This window comes from Danio rerio, chromosome 14 (genome assembly GCF_052040795.2).
Source record: "Danio rerio strain M-AB ecotype USA chromosome 14, GRCz13ab, whole genome shotgun sequence".
Lineage (NCBI taxonomy): Eukaryota > Metazoa > Chordata > Actinopteri > Cypriniformes > Danionidae > Danio > Danio rerio.
Genome location: NC_141034.1, coordinates 38,327,041 through 38,342,810, shown reverse-complemented (window position 1 = coordinate 38,342,810; position 15,770 = coordinate 38,327,041). Strand labels below are relative to the sequence as shown.

Here is a 15,770-nt window from a genome sequence, read left to right as displayed (position 1 = left end):
ATTGAGGACCAACAGGAGCGAGCCTAACTATCGAGCCTAAAGGCTGATTTAAGTTGTGTTCTATATAAAAGCAATGGCAGCCGATAGAAGCAATATTTACTATATTAAAAAGAGTTTTTGTTGAAGTCCTCAAATTGATATATTAGAAACGGCTTCTATTTCTTGCTGCTGAACAACAGACAACTTTGACCAGTACCTCAGGTACACCTCATGTGCTTTATTCAGTGTTCAATGTGAGTTTTAATGCCATTTTACATGACATTTATTGCCATACTACTGAAAGCAGCAGCAGATAGTTCACCTCAGATCTTAAAAATAAAATAAACCGTTTAAAATTTAGCTTTAGAACTGTGACTCAAAACCAACGCATATTAGTAATTCAGCATCTACATTAATGTTAAAGAGGTTTATTATGTATTAACTAGATTATAAAACTTATCATTTCGTGTGTGAGTGCATATTCTGTGCTTCTGAATGGCTGTATTTAAATTTCTGTCGTGTTTCATCTGGTGCAAACAGCCAAATTGCTTATCACTGCAAATCTCATCACGTAGCATGTTGTTTGAACACAGGGTTACGATTTAACCTGCTCACCTAATGTTTGTGTTCATAATATTTATATTATTTGCTAATTAATAACCTCATGTGAAACTCTGAATTTGCGTTTCATTTAGGAGTCTGCTACTGTCTACCAGAGGTTGTATTTCACGGGTGCATCCTCTGAGAGCCTTTCTGAATGAATTAATCAAATATGCGTTTTTCCAATAAGGCAATCCGGGGTGCTGAAATAGAATTGGCTAAACTGGCAGTGGGCAAGTTAAAGAGACCAAGACAAACATAGACATTCTTGCACGTAACATATTTTCAAAGCAGAATATCTGGCTTTAGCATTATTTTACAGATAAAAAAAGAATGTTTACTAAGCATGTTTCTTAAATATCTGCAAACAATTATGGTATTTTTATGCTTTACAAGAGTCAAAAACTTACATACAGCACCTGTAACTAAGATATAACTGATATAGATAACCAGTTCTATGCATGCAGATCATTTTGCTGTGGCAAGCCCTGATAAAGAAGCAATGACAAGTTTATAACACTTCATTTTTATGTAAAATCTAAACTGCAGTTTCTCTGATTGTTTTATATTCTGCTCACATGAGAACAAGAAGTCCTGTAACTCATTCAGGACATCCATTTGGGCTTTTCTTACTGTGATATACCTAGGACTGTCGTAAAAACACTATTGTCCCATTGACAAGCTTGCCTCTTAATTTATAAGATATCTCGTCAAAGGCCTGGAAAATATTAGCAAATACTAGAGTCTGTGTTTGAAGCTTTGTTGGAATGATTGATATGATAATTGCTGATTATTGATAGCATAATTTTTTTAACCCTGTTTGATTTATTAATTAATTTCTTAAATAAGTATGTCTGAATCCAGCAGGCACAAGATGTCAACATGGCGTCAGATTGATGTTGTACCCCAATGTTGTGGAATGTGTTGAGGAAGAAAGGTTCTGGTCCGCAAAATAAGTCAAAGTTTTTAAAAAATGACCAAGTCTGAGATCTCCGAAGTCTTTAGGCAAAGCAGTTTATTGTTACAGCATCAGTAACAACAGAGACAGGTCATTCGAGTGTCTGATGAGTATAGGCTAGCACACAGTTTAAATACACTTCTTTGGCTTAATACTCCACCCATATATACACATTACACACCTCCCTTAGCTTCTCCACTAATAGGATCTCAAATCTCTCAGGTGCCCGCAATAAATAATATAATAAATAAAGTCCAATACAGACCAATAAAGTCTCAGAGTCTTTCAGGGGTCTTACCCATGTCCAGTTAAGGTCTTTCCTTACTGTTTCAAAAGTGATGACTTGTGATGATCTTGTTCACTGTCTACTGAGCTGTCAACTGTAAGTTCATCTGAAGTTCATGGGTACTCTTACTTTTAAGAAGTCATTACAAATGAGTGTGGGCGCATGTGCAGGTGTGCCTTATCATGAGTTACAGAACAGAACACAGGTGTCCTTATGGCCTTGCTTAAATGCATAAATCTATCCTCATTGTGACATTAATGCTGCTCTTCTAATTTATCTTCTCATCTCTGACTGCATTTACACAGAATGACTTTTTTTATTTACCAAAGCACACATACCTGATAATAATGCCACAGGTATGGGTATTATTACAATAGATAATACAATAGATAATAATAATAATAATAATAATAATAATAATAATAATGATAATGAAATCACTTAAATAAGCATATAAATGAGAGTAATACATTCATCATAAATTCATCAAGAGACAATGAATTCCCCAACAATCGTTGCATTTTGTTTGGAAATGAAAATGGCATTGACATCAGAACCCAGCATCAGTTAAACGTCAATGTCTATCATCTGACAGATGTCGCTTTTTTGGTTACTTTTCGACCAATCAACAACAAAATATTAACATCTAATGATGTTAAAGCTTGACATAGTGTGGACGTTACCAATATGACGTCTATCAGACATTGGACTTTGGTTGCCATACCTGACAAATAGACATCTATATTTGACATCAATATGACAGTTTACGATGTTGGATCTCAACGTTGGATTTTGGCCACTTTCCAACACAATCTAAAATCAACAAATTATCAACGTCATTTCATGTTGCTATTGGACATCAAAATAATATTGTCCTTACACACTGGTGACCTAAATCTAACCTTATAGTAATGTCTTATGACTTTGCGTGTCTGCTGGGAATGGCAATAATCCAAGATGGAAAAAAAGAAAAGAAAAAAAAGCCAAGATTAATCAGGCTCAAATTATGAACAAAGGCATTATTTACACACATGAAGTGACCTAAAAGTCTTCGAGGTGTGCTTGAGCGATATAGAAATCATATCTGTGTTTTTTTGGCTTAATTGTTTTCGTGAAACATTATCTCAATATTTTCATATTTAGATATGTTGTCCTTGGTGTGAATTAGTCATTAAGATAGTAATATAATCTTTGGATATGAATTTATTGCGACTACTTAATAATATCTAATTTATATCTATAATCAAACTTAATTGCATAGAATCAACATTATATGTAATTTAAGCTTTCACTCGTTGGTGTAAGTAAACTCTTTGACAGATCTAGTTAGTACTTTCTATTCTATTCTCTTTCTTTCTCTCCCACTTTTTTCTGCTCCCCTCAGTTTGCTCGCTACCCGCTCTGTCCATAGACTAGAGCTTTGTTTAATAGGCATCGTGTCTCTGTTCATTCATGAAACAGAGCAAGTGTTCCCCGGAGACACTGCAGCTTTCTGTTTTCCACCATGACTCCAAAAATAGTCTGTCTAGGCTCATGATTATGCATCAGTCAGCTTGTGTTTTCCTTCGTACAATAAGACCCACGTCAGATCTTAACTCGTGTACTTTGCTAATGCAGAGATGATTAAAAGTGTCTATCAGGCAATAATTTATTAAATTTCCAAATATCTAGATGCCAGACTGAAAATCAAAGAAACGTCATTGCAAGAAAACTCATAACACCAGTTGCATATACAGATACCTCAGTGCGATTTTTATAATACGTATCTTTTGGACAGGCAATTACACGAAGTAGGATTTGTGGCAAGTTTAGCTGGGTATTACACACTCGTGTAATACCATAATAGCGCAGATTAATATAGATTTGCTTTGTTAATTCAATTGACAGGAGTCACATTTCACAGCTGTCCATATTTCATTTTAGGCGAGCGGGAATCCGAGTCATTATAGGCAAACTAATTAGTCTGCATCAGCCCGTATGACTTCATCCCCCAACGCGTCGAAGTGTAGGCCAATGAAATCATTCCTAGAAAAATGCGATTTAAAGGGACACATCATTAGCCTTGGTTTCAGGCCCAGTGGCTGCGACTACAGTGTAGGGTTTCTCGTCACAACAGCAGCAATAAAAACCATGACATTTCTCACTTGCACATCACCGTAACAAATTAAGCTCATGTTACACGCCTATCAAGACTGTTTATTGTCTACTCGCATGTCAGAGATGCTTTACAGTGTCAGCTTTGGTTTGGAGGACATAAATATGGTGGTCCCGGGGGGCGCTCAATGCATTAGTGAAGCAATTAAATAGTTGACAACACAACAGCGTTGGCCCACAGCATATCTTTAATGCAAATCATTCTGAACAAAGGGTTCAGTAAAGGGATAGTTCACCAAAAGAAAATTATTTGCTTATTTTTATGCCAAACAAGGTGACTTTTTCCTGTAGAAGGAGGTTTAAAGTCAAAAACATTGTTGGAAGTCAGTGGTTACCGCTTCCCTACATGTCTTCTTTTGTTTTAAACAGAAACTCAAAGTAAGGGTGAGTTAATTATGACAGTTAACCATATTCCTTGGTTAATCATATAATCCCGTTTTTTTTTTCCTTAATAAAATAGTAGTAAGGGTGGCACGGTGGCTCAGTGGTTAGCACGGTCACCTCACAGCAAGAAGGTCACTGATTTAAGTCTCGACTGGGTCAGTTGGCATTTCTGTGTTGAGTTGCATGTTTGAGTATGTTTCCTCTGGGTGCTCCTGTTTCCCCCACAGTCCTGAGACATGCGCTATAGGTGAATTGAATAAACTAAATTGGCCGTAGTGTATCTGTGTGAATGAGAGAGGTGTTTCCCAGTACTGGGTTGCAGCTGGAAGGGCATCCGCTGTGTTAAACATATGCTGGATAAGTTGGCGGTTCATTCCGCTGTGGATACCCCTGAAAAATAAAGGGACTAAGCCGAAGGAAAATGAATGAATGAAAATTGTAGTATCATCAAGAGCCACAGGTATTGATTTAACATTCCCTTGCTTATTTTGTTGTTTCATTGTGATGGTAACCATTGAATTGCATTATATGAATAACCAAGAAACATGGTTTCATCTAAAAACTTTCTTTATAGTGATAGTTCACCCAAAAAAAAAAAAAAAGAAATAATTTACTCACCCCTGACTTGACAGTTTGAATTTCTGTTTAACACAAAAGAACACATGTTGGGAAGCGGTAACCACTGATTTCCATAATGTTTGTATTTCCAGCTATGGATGTTAATGGTTAAAAGTTTCCAACATTCTTCAAAATATTTTCTTTTGTTTCTGTTAATTTTCAATCATTCATTCTTTTTCCTTCTGCTTGGTCCGTTTAATCAGGGGTCGCCACAGCGGAATGAACCGACAACTTATCCAGCATATGTTTTACACAGTCCTTCCAGCCTTTTAATGCATGTGTTTGGACTGTGGGGGAAACTGGAGCACCCAGAGGAAACCCACGCCAACATCAGGAGAACATGCAAACTCCACACAGAAATACCAACTGACCCGGCCAAGGCTTGAACCAGCGACCTTCTTGCTGTGAGCCGACATTGCTAACCACTGAGCCACAGTGATGCTACTTTCATGTTTAATAGAACAACAGCAAAAAAAGTGAAGGATGAGTAAATGACACTTTAATGTTCCACTCTTTTTTAGAGGAGAACTGTCCTTTCAAGCATAAAATATACCTTCTTTTTACGCATGTTTTATACATTCAAAAGCACAGCCTTAAATAGTTCTATTTGGAAAGAATTCCTTATTTACGATGATTGGGGGGATTCTGTATAGGAGCTAATATGCATAAAATATAATAAATTACAAGCATAGACAAATACAACAGAACAAAGGTACGAATGAAAGAAACAGTGCTTACGTTTTTCTGGGGAATCTACAAAATTATAATGATCAAATGTAAAATAGCATTGTGGGCGGCACTGTGGCTCAGTGGTTAGAACTATCACTTCACAACAAGAAGGTCACTGTTTGGGTCCTGGCTGGGCCAATTGGCATTTGTGTGTGAAGTTTGCATGTACTCCCTGTGTGTTAGTGTGGGTTTGCTTCAAGTGCTTCAGGTTTAACCTTAAAGTTCAAAGACATGCAGTATAGATGATTTGGAAGAAGTAAATTGGCAGTAGTGGATGAGTGTGTGTGTGATTATGAGTGTGTGTGTGGGTGTTTCCCAGTACTGGGTTGCAGCTTGAAAGCCATCCACTGTGTAAAACACATGCCGGAATAGTTGGTGGTTCATTCCGCTGGAGTGATCCCTGATAAACAAGAGACTAAGCTAAAGGAAAATGAATGAATGAAACAACCATAGATCTTTATTACAGATTCATGACACTGAACACATCAGTTTCAGAATCATGCTCTAATTGTTTATGAGATCATAACATAGTTTTGTGCAAATAACTTTAGAAAAATGCAAAACAGAAATCCAATTTCTATTGGAACCTGCTGTCAGTTGAATGCATAGCTTAGTTTTTAGATGTAGGTAGAGCTATTGGTGTAATTTTAAGACAGAACTACGTCTATTACTGAATTGCTTACTGAAATGCATCAACATGAGAAATAGTTTCATTAGTGTTTTGTAAGTTTGCTTTGCTAAAGGCATTGTGTTGCGCCCCCCAAGCCTCCATGTTGATCAATTACAGTCAAGAAACCCAAAATCTGTTGGCAAAGGCCTGCAGATTACCTCCACAAATGCTGTCGAACTAATTACCCAGCCATCACATGACAAAACATTTTATGTGCATACTCCATTAGGCAGACGCTTAAATCATCTTTTACTGTCTGCTACTAAAAATGAGCAACAGTCCTGCGGGTGTGTCCGTATTCCTGTCTAACACTGTTGTGTCTCCATCCCAGCAATCCATCAACGACGCCATGCACTGCTCCACGCTGACCAGGATGAGCGGGAACGGCAACGGTGGGGAGAACGGGCGGATCGTCACACATGACTTCCCCAAAGCTGTGCAGACGCTGCCGTGCATGAGCCACGCGGCCAGCATGGGCCTGGGAGCCTCTGGCATGTGACCATCTTGACGGAGCGGCACGCGTCACATGTAACGCACGGACCTCCCGTTCACCTGCCGTCTGCCCCTCTGTCTGTCTGCCCGCCCGCAACAGACAACCGTACTGCCAAAATGCACTCCAAGACTCTTCTCAGTGAATAGCCACCAATAAAACTCTTTTCTAAAGAAAAAGGAAACGTTCAAAAAAAAAAAGAGAGGGGGAAATGTGCTGCAATAACATGCCTGTGGAACTCTTGGGGGGAGGGACAGTGTTCGTTTATGTCATGAATAAAAAAAAAACACTTAAAAAAAATAAATACCAGAAGTCTCGTGTCCGATTGGACACTCGCGCTGTGCCAATATTATAAAAACATGTTTACTTCTGTCTGAGTGTGCAATATTTTAGTTCATATCAGTGTTCAGCAATGTTGTCTTGATTTTTCTTTACCAAGATTAGCTCTCCTTTTTTAAATGAAATGACAAATACAGCATTTCTGTAAGTTCCTTTCCTTTATACTTACTACAAAATAGAAGTAAAATACCCAGCAAGCATTTTTTATGTCTAATAGATATATAATGTACGTCTAAACATTGTCGTCTTGGCTAAAACAAGGCTAAACTTGGGCTGTCAGTGAAAATCTAGTAGACGTCTAAGAGTATGCCAAAACTGGACTAGTCATCAAATAAACAGAAATGAATGACTACACTTATAAAGTCTGTCTAATTTGATGACTAGTCTAGTTTTGGGCTATTCTTAGTTGTCTTTTAGATTTTCAGACAGCACAAGTTTAGCCTTATTTTAGCCAAGCTGTCTACATTTATTCATTTATTTTCTACTGTTTTCCGGGGCCGGGTTGCGGGGGCAGCAGTCCTGGGAGAGAACCCCAGACTTCCCTCTCCCCAGACACTTCCTCCAGCTCCTCCGGGGGGATCCCGAGGCGTTCCCAGGCCAGCCGAGAGACATAGTCCCTTCAGCATGTCCTGGGTCTTCCCCGAGGCCTCCTCCCAGTGGGACATGCTTGGAACACTTTCCAAGTTAGGCGTCAACGAGGCATATGAAACATGCCCGAGCCATCTCAACTGACTTCTCTTGATGTGAAGGAGCAGCGGCTCTACTTCGAGCTCCTCCCGGGTGACAGAGCTCCTCACCCTATCCATAAGGGTGTGCCCTGCCACCCTGCGAAGGAAACTCATTTTGGCTGCTTGTATCCTAGATCTTGTCCTTTCTGTCATGGCCTACAACTCATGACCATAGGTGAGAGTAGGAATGTAGATTGACTGGTAAATCGAGAGCTTTGCCTTTCTGCTCAGCTCCTTCTTTTCCAAGACGGACCAGTACATCAACCGCATTACTGCTGCCGCTGCACCGATTCGCCTGTCAATCTCATGTTCCATCCTTCCCTTACTTGTGAACAAAAGCTCAAGATATTTGAACTCCTCCACCTGGGGTGAAGGCTTTCCTCAAACCTGGAGATGGCAAACGGTGGAGCACCATGGCCTCAGACTTAGAGGTGCTGATTCTCCTCCCAGCCCCGTCACACTCGGCAGCAAACTGCCCCAGTGCATGCTGAAGATCCATGTTCGATGAAGTCAACAGAACAAAATCGTCTGCGAATAACAGATGAAAACCTGTGGTCCCCGAATCAGACCCCCTCCAGCCCAAGGCTGCGCTTTGAAGTTTTGTTAATAAAAATTATGAAAAGAATTGGTGACAATGGGCAGCCCTGCTGGAGTCCAACATGCACTGGAAACAAGTCTGACCTTTTGCCGGCAATGCAAACCAGACTCCTACTCTGTTCACACAGGGACAAGATAGCCCTTAACAGAGTGCCTCTTACCCCATACTCCCAGAGCACCCTCCACAGAATGCCACAAGGGACAGGGTCGAATGTCTTCTCCAATTCCACAAAACACATGTGGACTGGTCAATTGTACCTCGGCCCGGACGAAAACCGCATTGTTCCTCCTGGATCCTAGGTTCAACCAGGGATTCTACATTTAGATGTCGATTCTTTTTTTAAACAGAAAATTGTTTGCTGGGTAATGAGCAAGATCTTACAAAAGATTCAACGTTGCTTATTTCCTTACTGATGAAACATATCAGCTCATTTAACAGCCTGTCGATAGTGTAAATACTCTGATGTAAATCTGAAAGTGAGCGAGGGATTATGTTTGATTTGTTGTCGATCGGTAGAGCATAGCTGAACTGAACTTGTTGATTATCTTGCTCTGTGATTTCCCCACCTCATGGACTTTGCATAGCTGCTACGCCTGGTTTTAGGCGCCATACCTCATCGGGACCGTGGAGCGAGACGCCACATGTTTTGATTGCCACTTCATTGCGAGCACTTCCTGGTAAAGGAGTTGAGTTTGAGCTCAGCAGTGAGCAAATTGGCTATAATGAACTAGCCTGTCCCCAACACAAACCGCCGGATCTCATTTAAGGAAAGCCTTTGTGATAATGGTGGTGCTGTGACAAAAAACTACGACAAACTAAAAAGCTACCACTGTACGGCCATGTAGAATATTTAAAACTGTCTGCAACATCCTAATGTCAGTCATCTTGTTTATATGGTAAAAAAAAAACTCCATTAAGGCTTTTTTTGACATGCAGGGGGACAGTTCAGTCTGAAGTGAAAATTCTGCCATCATTTACTTGCGTCTCTTTCTATTGAAACATTTCTGTTGTACAAAAAAATGAAAATGAAATGCAGCATTTAATATATTTTGACTTTTGAAATGTAACTTTGTACCCCACAATTTTGATTTATAAACTAGAGATAAAATAAAAGGTTACATCTCAAAATTTACTTTTCAAATTTGTGAATGCGTGTATCTTGCAGTTTTTAACTTATATTATCAAAATTGGAAATTATACATTCTGAATTGTGAGAAATAAAGTTAGAAATTCAAAAACGTCTAAACTGACAATTGTGAAAAATAAATCCATAATCTTAACAAGGATAAAAACCTGAGTTGCTATATACAGGGTGTCCGCATGGTCTTAAATTGTCTTACATTTTAAAAACAATATTTCAGACTATAAAAACTTTTACATTGACTGAAATATTGTGTTGTAAGACTTAAATAATTTTAAACAGGTCTTAATTTTCCATTGTCTATGTAAAGCTACTTAATTGGTACAACCAACAATCTAAAAAAAGAAAAACGTTTAACAAAAGTGACATTTTTTACTCTATTTACCAATTTGGTTTAATTTTTTTTTTCAATAACATTTGTTTACGTGTTCAGAAAATACGTGTTTGAATTTTAATGGGGCAAGTAAAAATATTTTCCACTGGCCATTAGAAAAAAAAAAAACCTTAGGGTTTTTTTCTATAAATCTAAATTTTCATTCTTAATGGTCTTAAAGTCTTTAATTTGTCTTGGTGAAACCTGTAGAAACCCTGTATATAAGTTAATTTCACACAAGGTAATATCTGCAATTCTGATGGAGGAAAGTTAACCAGAAAAAAATATTAAAATAATTGCGAGAAAAACTTGCAATTCGGTGCAAAAAATAAATTCAGGACCTTTTGGGTTTTATGGGTTTATATTTCAAATTCTAATGTTACATATAGAGATCCTGAGAAAAAAGCATTAGAACTGGAAGATATAAACCTCCAATGAACCTATAAACTCCAAATCTGAGGGGGAAAAAAGGTCAAAACTTCTGTCACTTCTAATTTATATATTGGAATACTGAGTTTATATATATATATATATATATATTCTAATATGTTTTTCATACATTGATTACAAACTTATTTCGGTTCTTCAGAAAATAATATTGTGCTCCACATTGAAAGCTAGACCAACGCTCAGTAAATGATAACAGAATTTTCATTTTGTATTGAATCATCCCTTGCAGTTTTCGTTTAATAAACCTAACAAAGAAAAGGGAGCGAAACAGCCACATGATCCAAAAACAGTAGAAACACAGGCTGTTCTGTCCTGTACACACTCCTCGAGATGATGTTTGTGGAGATATCATTGATCGAGGCCAAGCTGACCTTTCTGAGCTCTTGGCTTCTTCACTGCAGGCGTTCAAAACATGGCTTCCAGCTCAACATAAACAGCTCTACCTGTTCAGCCTTCCCCCCTTCACACTGCCATTGTACCGCCAAATATGACACACTGTGTGGCCATCGAAACGCTTGTATTTCTCTGGCTTTTTCTTTCCATTTCCTTGACATGTTTTATTAGGCACCGAACACTGCGGTCCTTTATGGCCTCATGTGAGAGCAGTATTTTATAAGCAGTAAAAGATTTGTAAAGTTCAAGTGAGACATTTAACATTTATACCGCCGGGAGATTTTGAAGAGTTGACTGAACTAGTGTTTTACACATCGCTGTGAAAAAAAAAACGATGGATATTCTCACTGATGTTGATTTTGATTAGTTAAGAGAGAAATCTGAGAGAAGTCTTTGTGTTTCCGCTATTACAATGTTTATATTCTGTTTTATTTTGGGGGTGTTTTAAATGCAAAAATGTATTGTTCATGCTCACCTACTTCTTGATTCTGCAATCTTGAGCATTTTTATTTGGGATGTTTTATTGTTTTGTTTTTTCTTTTTTATTTCTTTTTTATCACAAAAGAGAGATGTGGTTGAATCAAATTTACTGGAAATTCATTCAATCAATAATGAATAAAATTTTTCTAAACACACTTACAAAGATTTGGGTCATGACTTGCGAAAGTGGGAATCTACTCTGTAAAAATATCTGTAAATTAACAGTTTCTGTTTTTTAAAGCTTTTGATTTGCATTTAAAAAACAATCTTGTATTAACCTTTATTTATATATATATATATATATATATATATATATATATATATATATATATATATATATATATTTTTTTTTTTTTTTTTTTTTTTTTTTTTTTTTTTAATTACTGCCAGTTCCTTTATTGTGACATTACGGAATAAATTATCTATATATTATTTATTATACATTGCATTACCTGACAAAAGTCTTGTTGATGCCAGTTGTAAGAGCAACAAATAATACATTTACTTCTAGTTGATCAATTGGAAAAGTGGCAGAAGGTAGATTTGTCCAATGAATCATCTGTTGGGCTGCATCCCAATCATCACAAATACTGCAGAAGACCTATTGGAACCTGCATGGAACCAAGATTCTCACAAAATCAGTCAAGTTTGGTGTAGGAAAAATCATGGTTTGGGGTTACATTCAGTATAGGGGCATGCGAGAGATCTGCAGAGTGGATGGCAACATCAACAGCCTGAGGTATCAAGACATTTGTGCTGCCCATTACATTACAAACCACAGGAGAGGAAAAATTATTCTGCAGGATAGCACATACTTTAGCCTCCACATCTAAGTTCCTGAAAGGAAAGAAGGTCAAGGTGCTCCAGGATTGGCCAGCCCAGTCACCAGTCATGAAAATTATTGAGCATGTCTGGGGTAAGATGAAGGAGGAGGCATTAAAGATGAATCCAAAGAATCTTGATAAACTGCGGGAGTCCTGCAAAAATGCTTTTTTTCCAGCCAGATGACTTTATTAATAAGTTTGTTGAGTCATTGCAGAAATGTATGAATGCAGTCGCTCAAGCTTATGGGTGTCATGCACAATATTAACTCTTTTTTTCATGCACCATGACTTTATATTCTATACTGTACATTACATTCTGTAATGTACATTCTGTACATTATTTCTGTTAAGTGACAAGACTTTGTCTAAGCAAACGCAGACCTTACTGTAGTTAAATAATTAAAATGATCATGTTTTATTTTGGTAAAATAAGCGTAATATAGAGGCCTTTGCCTTTCACAAAAGCAACTTCTGATACCAAATGATCAACTAGAAGTCAGGGTATTTTTGTTGTTCGTTAAACCTGGTTAGGCGACAAGACTTTTGTCAGGTAGTGTATATTGTTTCATAAAATGTCAATAAATTTCACTTTGTTAAACTACAGCATTGAATTTTCAACATCAAAATTTGACAGAACAGAAATCAAGATCCCATAATGCAACTTTTAGCCATGAATAAACAAAAATCACCTGTGAACAAAATGCTGAAAAAATTTATTACCTGAAATGTGTCATTTTCATTAGTTATGTCCCTTATTTGTAATAAATACTTGTTAGGAGTGAATTAATTTGTTAAACATTCAAATGAATGTTATTTCATGGAAATAATAAAACAGGGATTATTCATTCATGTCATTCTATTCATGACTTGACAAGTGGCCATCTTTATAACATTTGTATTTAATGTATTTCCAAGCATTTCTCTAGAGCTTGACTTGCTGTTTTAATTACCTACAGGTGCATCCCACACATAATCACTGACGTTTAACCAGCCGCTCATGTTGCCTCCGACCCAATCGTTTTAGGAATTAATTCTTTAATCTCCATCAGTTTAAACTCCCCTGCAGAAACAACGGAAGGAGTTAATTGGGATGCCCCATGGCTCTAATTATGGAGATAATAACAAAATGTGGAACCTAGAAACAGGTGTTTGTTCCTTCATTTTTAGCTTGGTCTGATGCCCTGCGTTGCATTTCAAGTCTCTTCAAGGCAGATATCAAAACAGCTTTACTACAGCGCGTGAAATGCAGCAGTCACAGCTGTAGCCAATATTATTCACAATCATCTCTGTGCTGAAACTTCAGTGATCGTCAATGTCTGTTGCAGTTCCTTCAGGACAAATCCTCAACCTCGAGTGAAGATGCAGAAGGTAATAACGGAAAGTTGTTGTTTTCTTTCTTTATGATTTGCTCTCCAGAGACTTATTTGTGACATTCTGTCAAGATGATTTGTTAGATGTGGTGTAATTCCACACATGATAGGCAGGCCTCTGTTGTGGCTGAATATCTCTTTTTGCATATTAGGTTTATAATCAGTTCTGCTCTATTTCCAAGTAGGACAGTTTAGTCTGAAAGCTGGCACACTGTGCGAAGCGTCAGATGCGGCTTTTTCAACATAGTCCTGTTATTTGCCATGACACTGGAGAGGAAGATTCGTTTGTTCATGAATTATGGGTTTGTCTCTTATTTCTCTGGGGATGTGTGACACTTGTTAGCCTCCTTTGATCTCCCAGAACATCATTCATTTTTAAGCAAAGATCATTTTCAATGTATCTCATCAATACATTTTTGTTTTTACTTATTATTTGTTTTGCTGCTATATTTGTGTCCTGTAAACAAAAATTGTTGCAAACAAAGCCACAGATAGATCAACCACATATTCAAGTAAAACAGTGGTGATGTTACTAAATGAATCAGTGCTTTGAATCCAACCTTGCAGTGAATTTATTAATTTCATAAAGACTTCCTTCCTTCCTTTCCTTCCTGAATGAATCGGTGTATTTGAATAAGTCATTTTAGTGGAGAGTTTTTTTTTTGACGTTTTGCGCCACGCTGTTTAAATAACAAATGCGTTTGCGCTCAAATGTGCACCCATAGGCGTTCTGGTCTAAAAAAGAAGGCCATATTGAGGCACATTGCTGGCGTGTTGCTATTTTTAAAAAACTTAAATAGAAGGTTCAAATAGATCAGATCAAACTTGGTCTATTGTCCAGCGCAGAGCGCGTTAGTTGTGCGCCTCGCTTACACATTGCTTAATACAGACAGGGTGTACAGAAGTACGCAAATATCTTTACAAATGGAAAAATAATTTTAAAAAATAAGGAGATATATATATATATATATATATATATATATATATATATATATATATATATATATATATATATAAGGATATAGCCTATAGGATAAAAATATGAAGGATTAAAATATTACAAAACATTATTTTCTAGCCTACATAAATATAAAAACCAAACATTCATGCCTTCATCTCGGGGGGTTCTTTTCAATTTATTCATAACAATTTACTTTTGTTGTTGTTGTAGTAGTTATTATTATTATTATTATTATTATTATTATTAGCAGTATCATTTATTATATGTATATTTGTTTTATTAAAAACAAGCTTTGATTTACCCACTTGTCAGGTTTTAGACCATATGGAGCATAGCATGTGTATTTGGATACAACTCAGTTTTTTGACCACACTTTATTATTATTGTTCATTTATTCGTTTGCTGGAAATTAGAACTGAACTTTGAAATAGTTTTGAAACAAATATTTGCGCTTAACAAACGAAATTAATTAATTATAGGCTAATAGATGTCTGTGCTTAAAAGGTTTCCCTATCCACGAGAGCGAAAGTGAAAGTAGATAATGAGAAGGCCTTATCTCTCGCGCTGCAGATGCTCTGTTTAACTGTTTTCTTGCTAGTGAAACGCTTAGTTTTTCCACTTACAAAGTCCGTCATGTAAATAGCAAATGCGCTATGGCACAACACAACTGACTCTTAAAGAGAATGGGAGATGAGACTCTGATTTGTTTATTCTCAAAACGCATCATAACTCATTTAAAAAAACAAGCTCAACACTTTTAGACCATGCGCCCAATGCAAAGTGGATTTTTCTGTCATTAAATTAGCAAAAGTGGATTCCGACACGCCCTAATTGCTTTTGCGCTCTGCGCTTTGCACATGGCGCATGGATCGTCAAAATAAAGCCCTATGTTTCCTGGTAGCCTGAGCTGTTTGATTGCTCACACTGTGACTATAGCATTGTAATGTGTGTGATTGTGTGGGCCTGAACAGCATACATAATGAAGACACGGTGTGGGTGTGAGAGACGGCATGAGAGGATCCATGACACCTGCCACTGTGCCTCAATCCCACGCTCTTTTTCTTTTCCTTTCTTTGCTCTTCTCTCATACTCTCCTCCCTGTGTTTTGTATTATTTCCTATCAATCTATCCTTTTTGGCTGAACAATCGTGTCGTAGCCCACTCAGTCACAGCTGCTTTTATCCGAGCATCCGCATCCAGATTTCCAATAAAATACAGACATAAACATTCATGGAAATGTGACTC

General features: G+C 37.3%; 2 protein-coding genes across 12 annotated transcripts in view; both read left to right on the top strand.

Annotated features, from left to right (window-relative positions):
* Window positions 1-11,525, top strand: part of gria1a (glutamate receptor, ionotropic, AMPA 1a) — a 382,253-nt gene extending 370,728 nt beyond the window's left edge. For 7 of the 11 annotated variants that reach the window (XM_087280929.1, XM_087280930.1, XM_087280931.1 and 4 more), the window contains one exon: window positions 6,710-11,525. In XM_087280929.1, coding sequence (XP_087137055.1) covers window positions 6,710-6,877 — 168 coding nt within the window. In that variant the 3' untranslated portion in view covers window positions 6,878-11,525. 11 annotated transcript variants of the gene reach the window in all.
* A 1,731-nt stretch (window positions 11,526-13,256) lies between these two features.
* itk (IL2 inducible T cell kinase) overlaps window positions 13,257-15,770 on the top strand; it is a 90,156-nt gene continuing 87,642 nt past the window's right edge. Inside the window, exon 1 of the mRNA XM_087280934.2 lies at window positions 13,257-13,562. The gene's annotated coding sequence lies outside the window, so the exon portion shown is untranslated. The remainder of the gene's footprint in view (window positions 13,563-15,770) is intronic.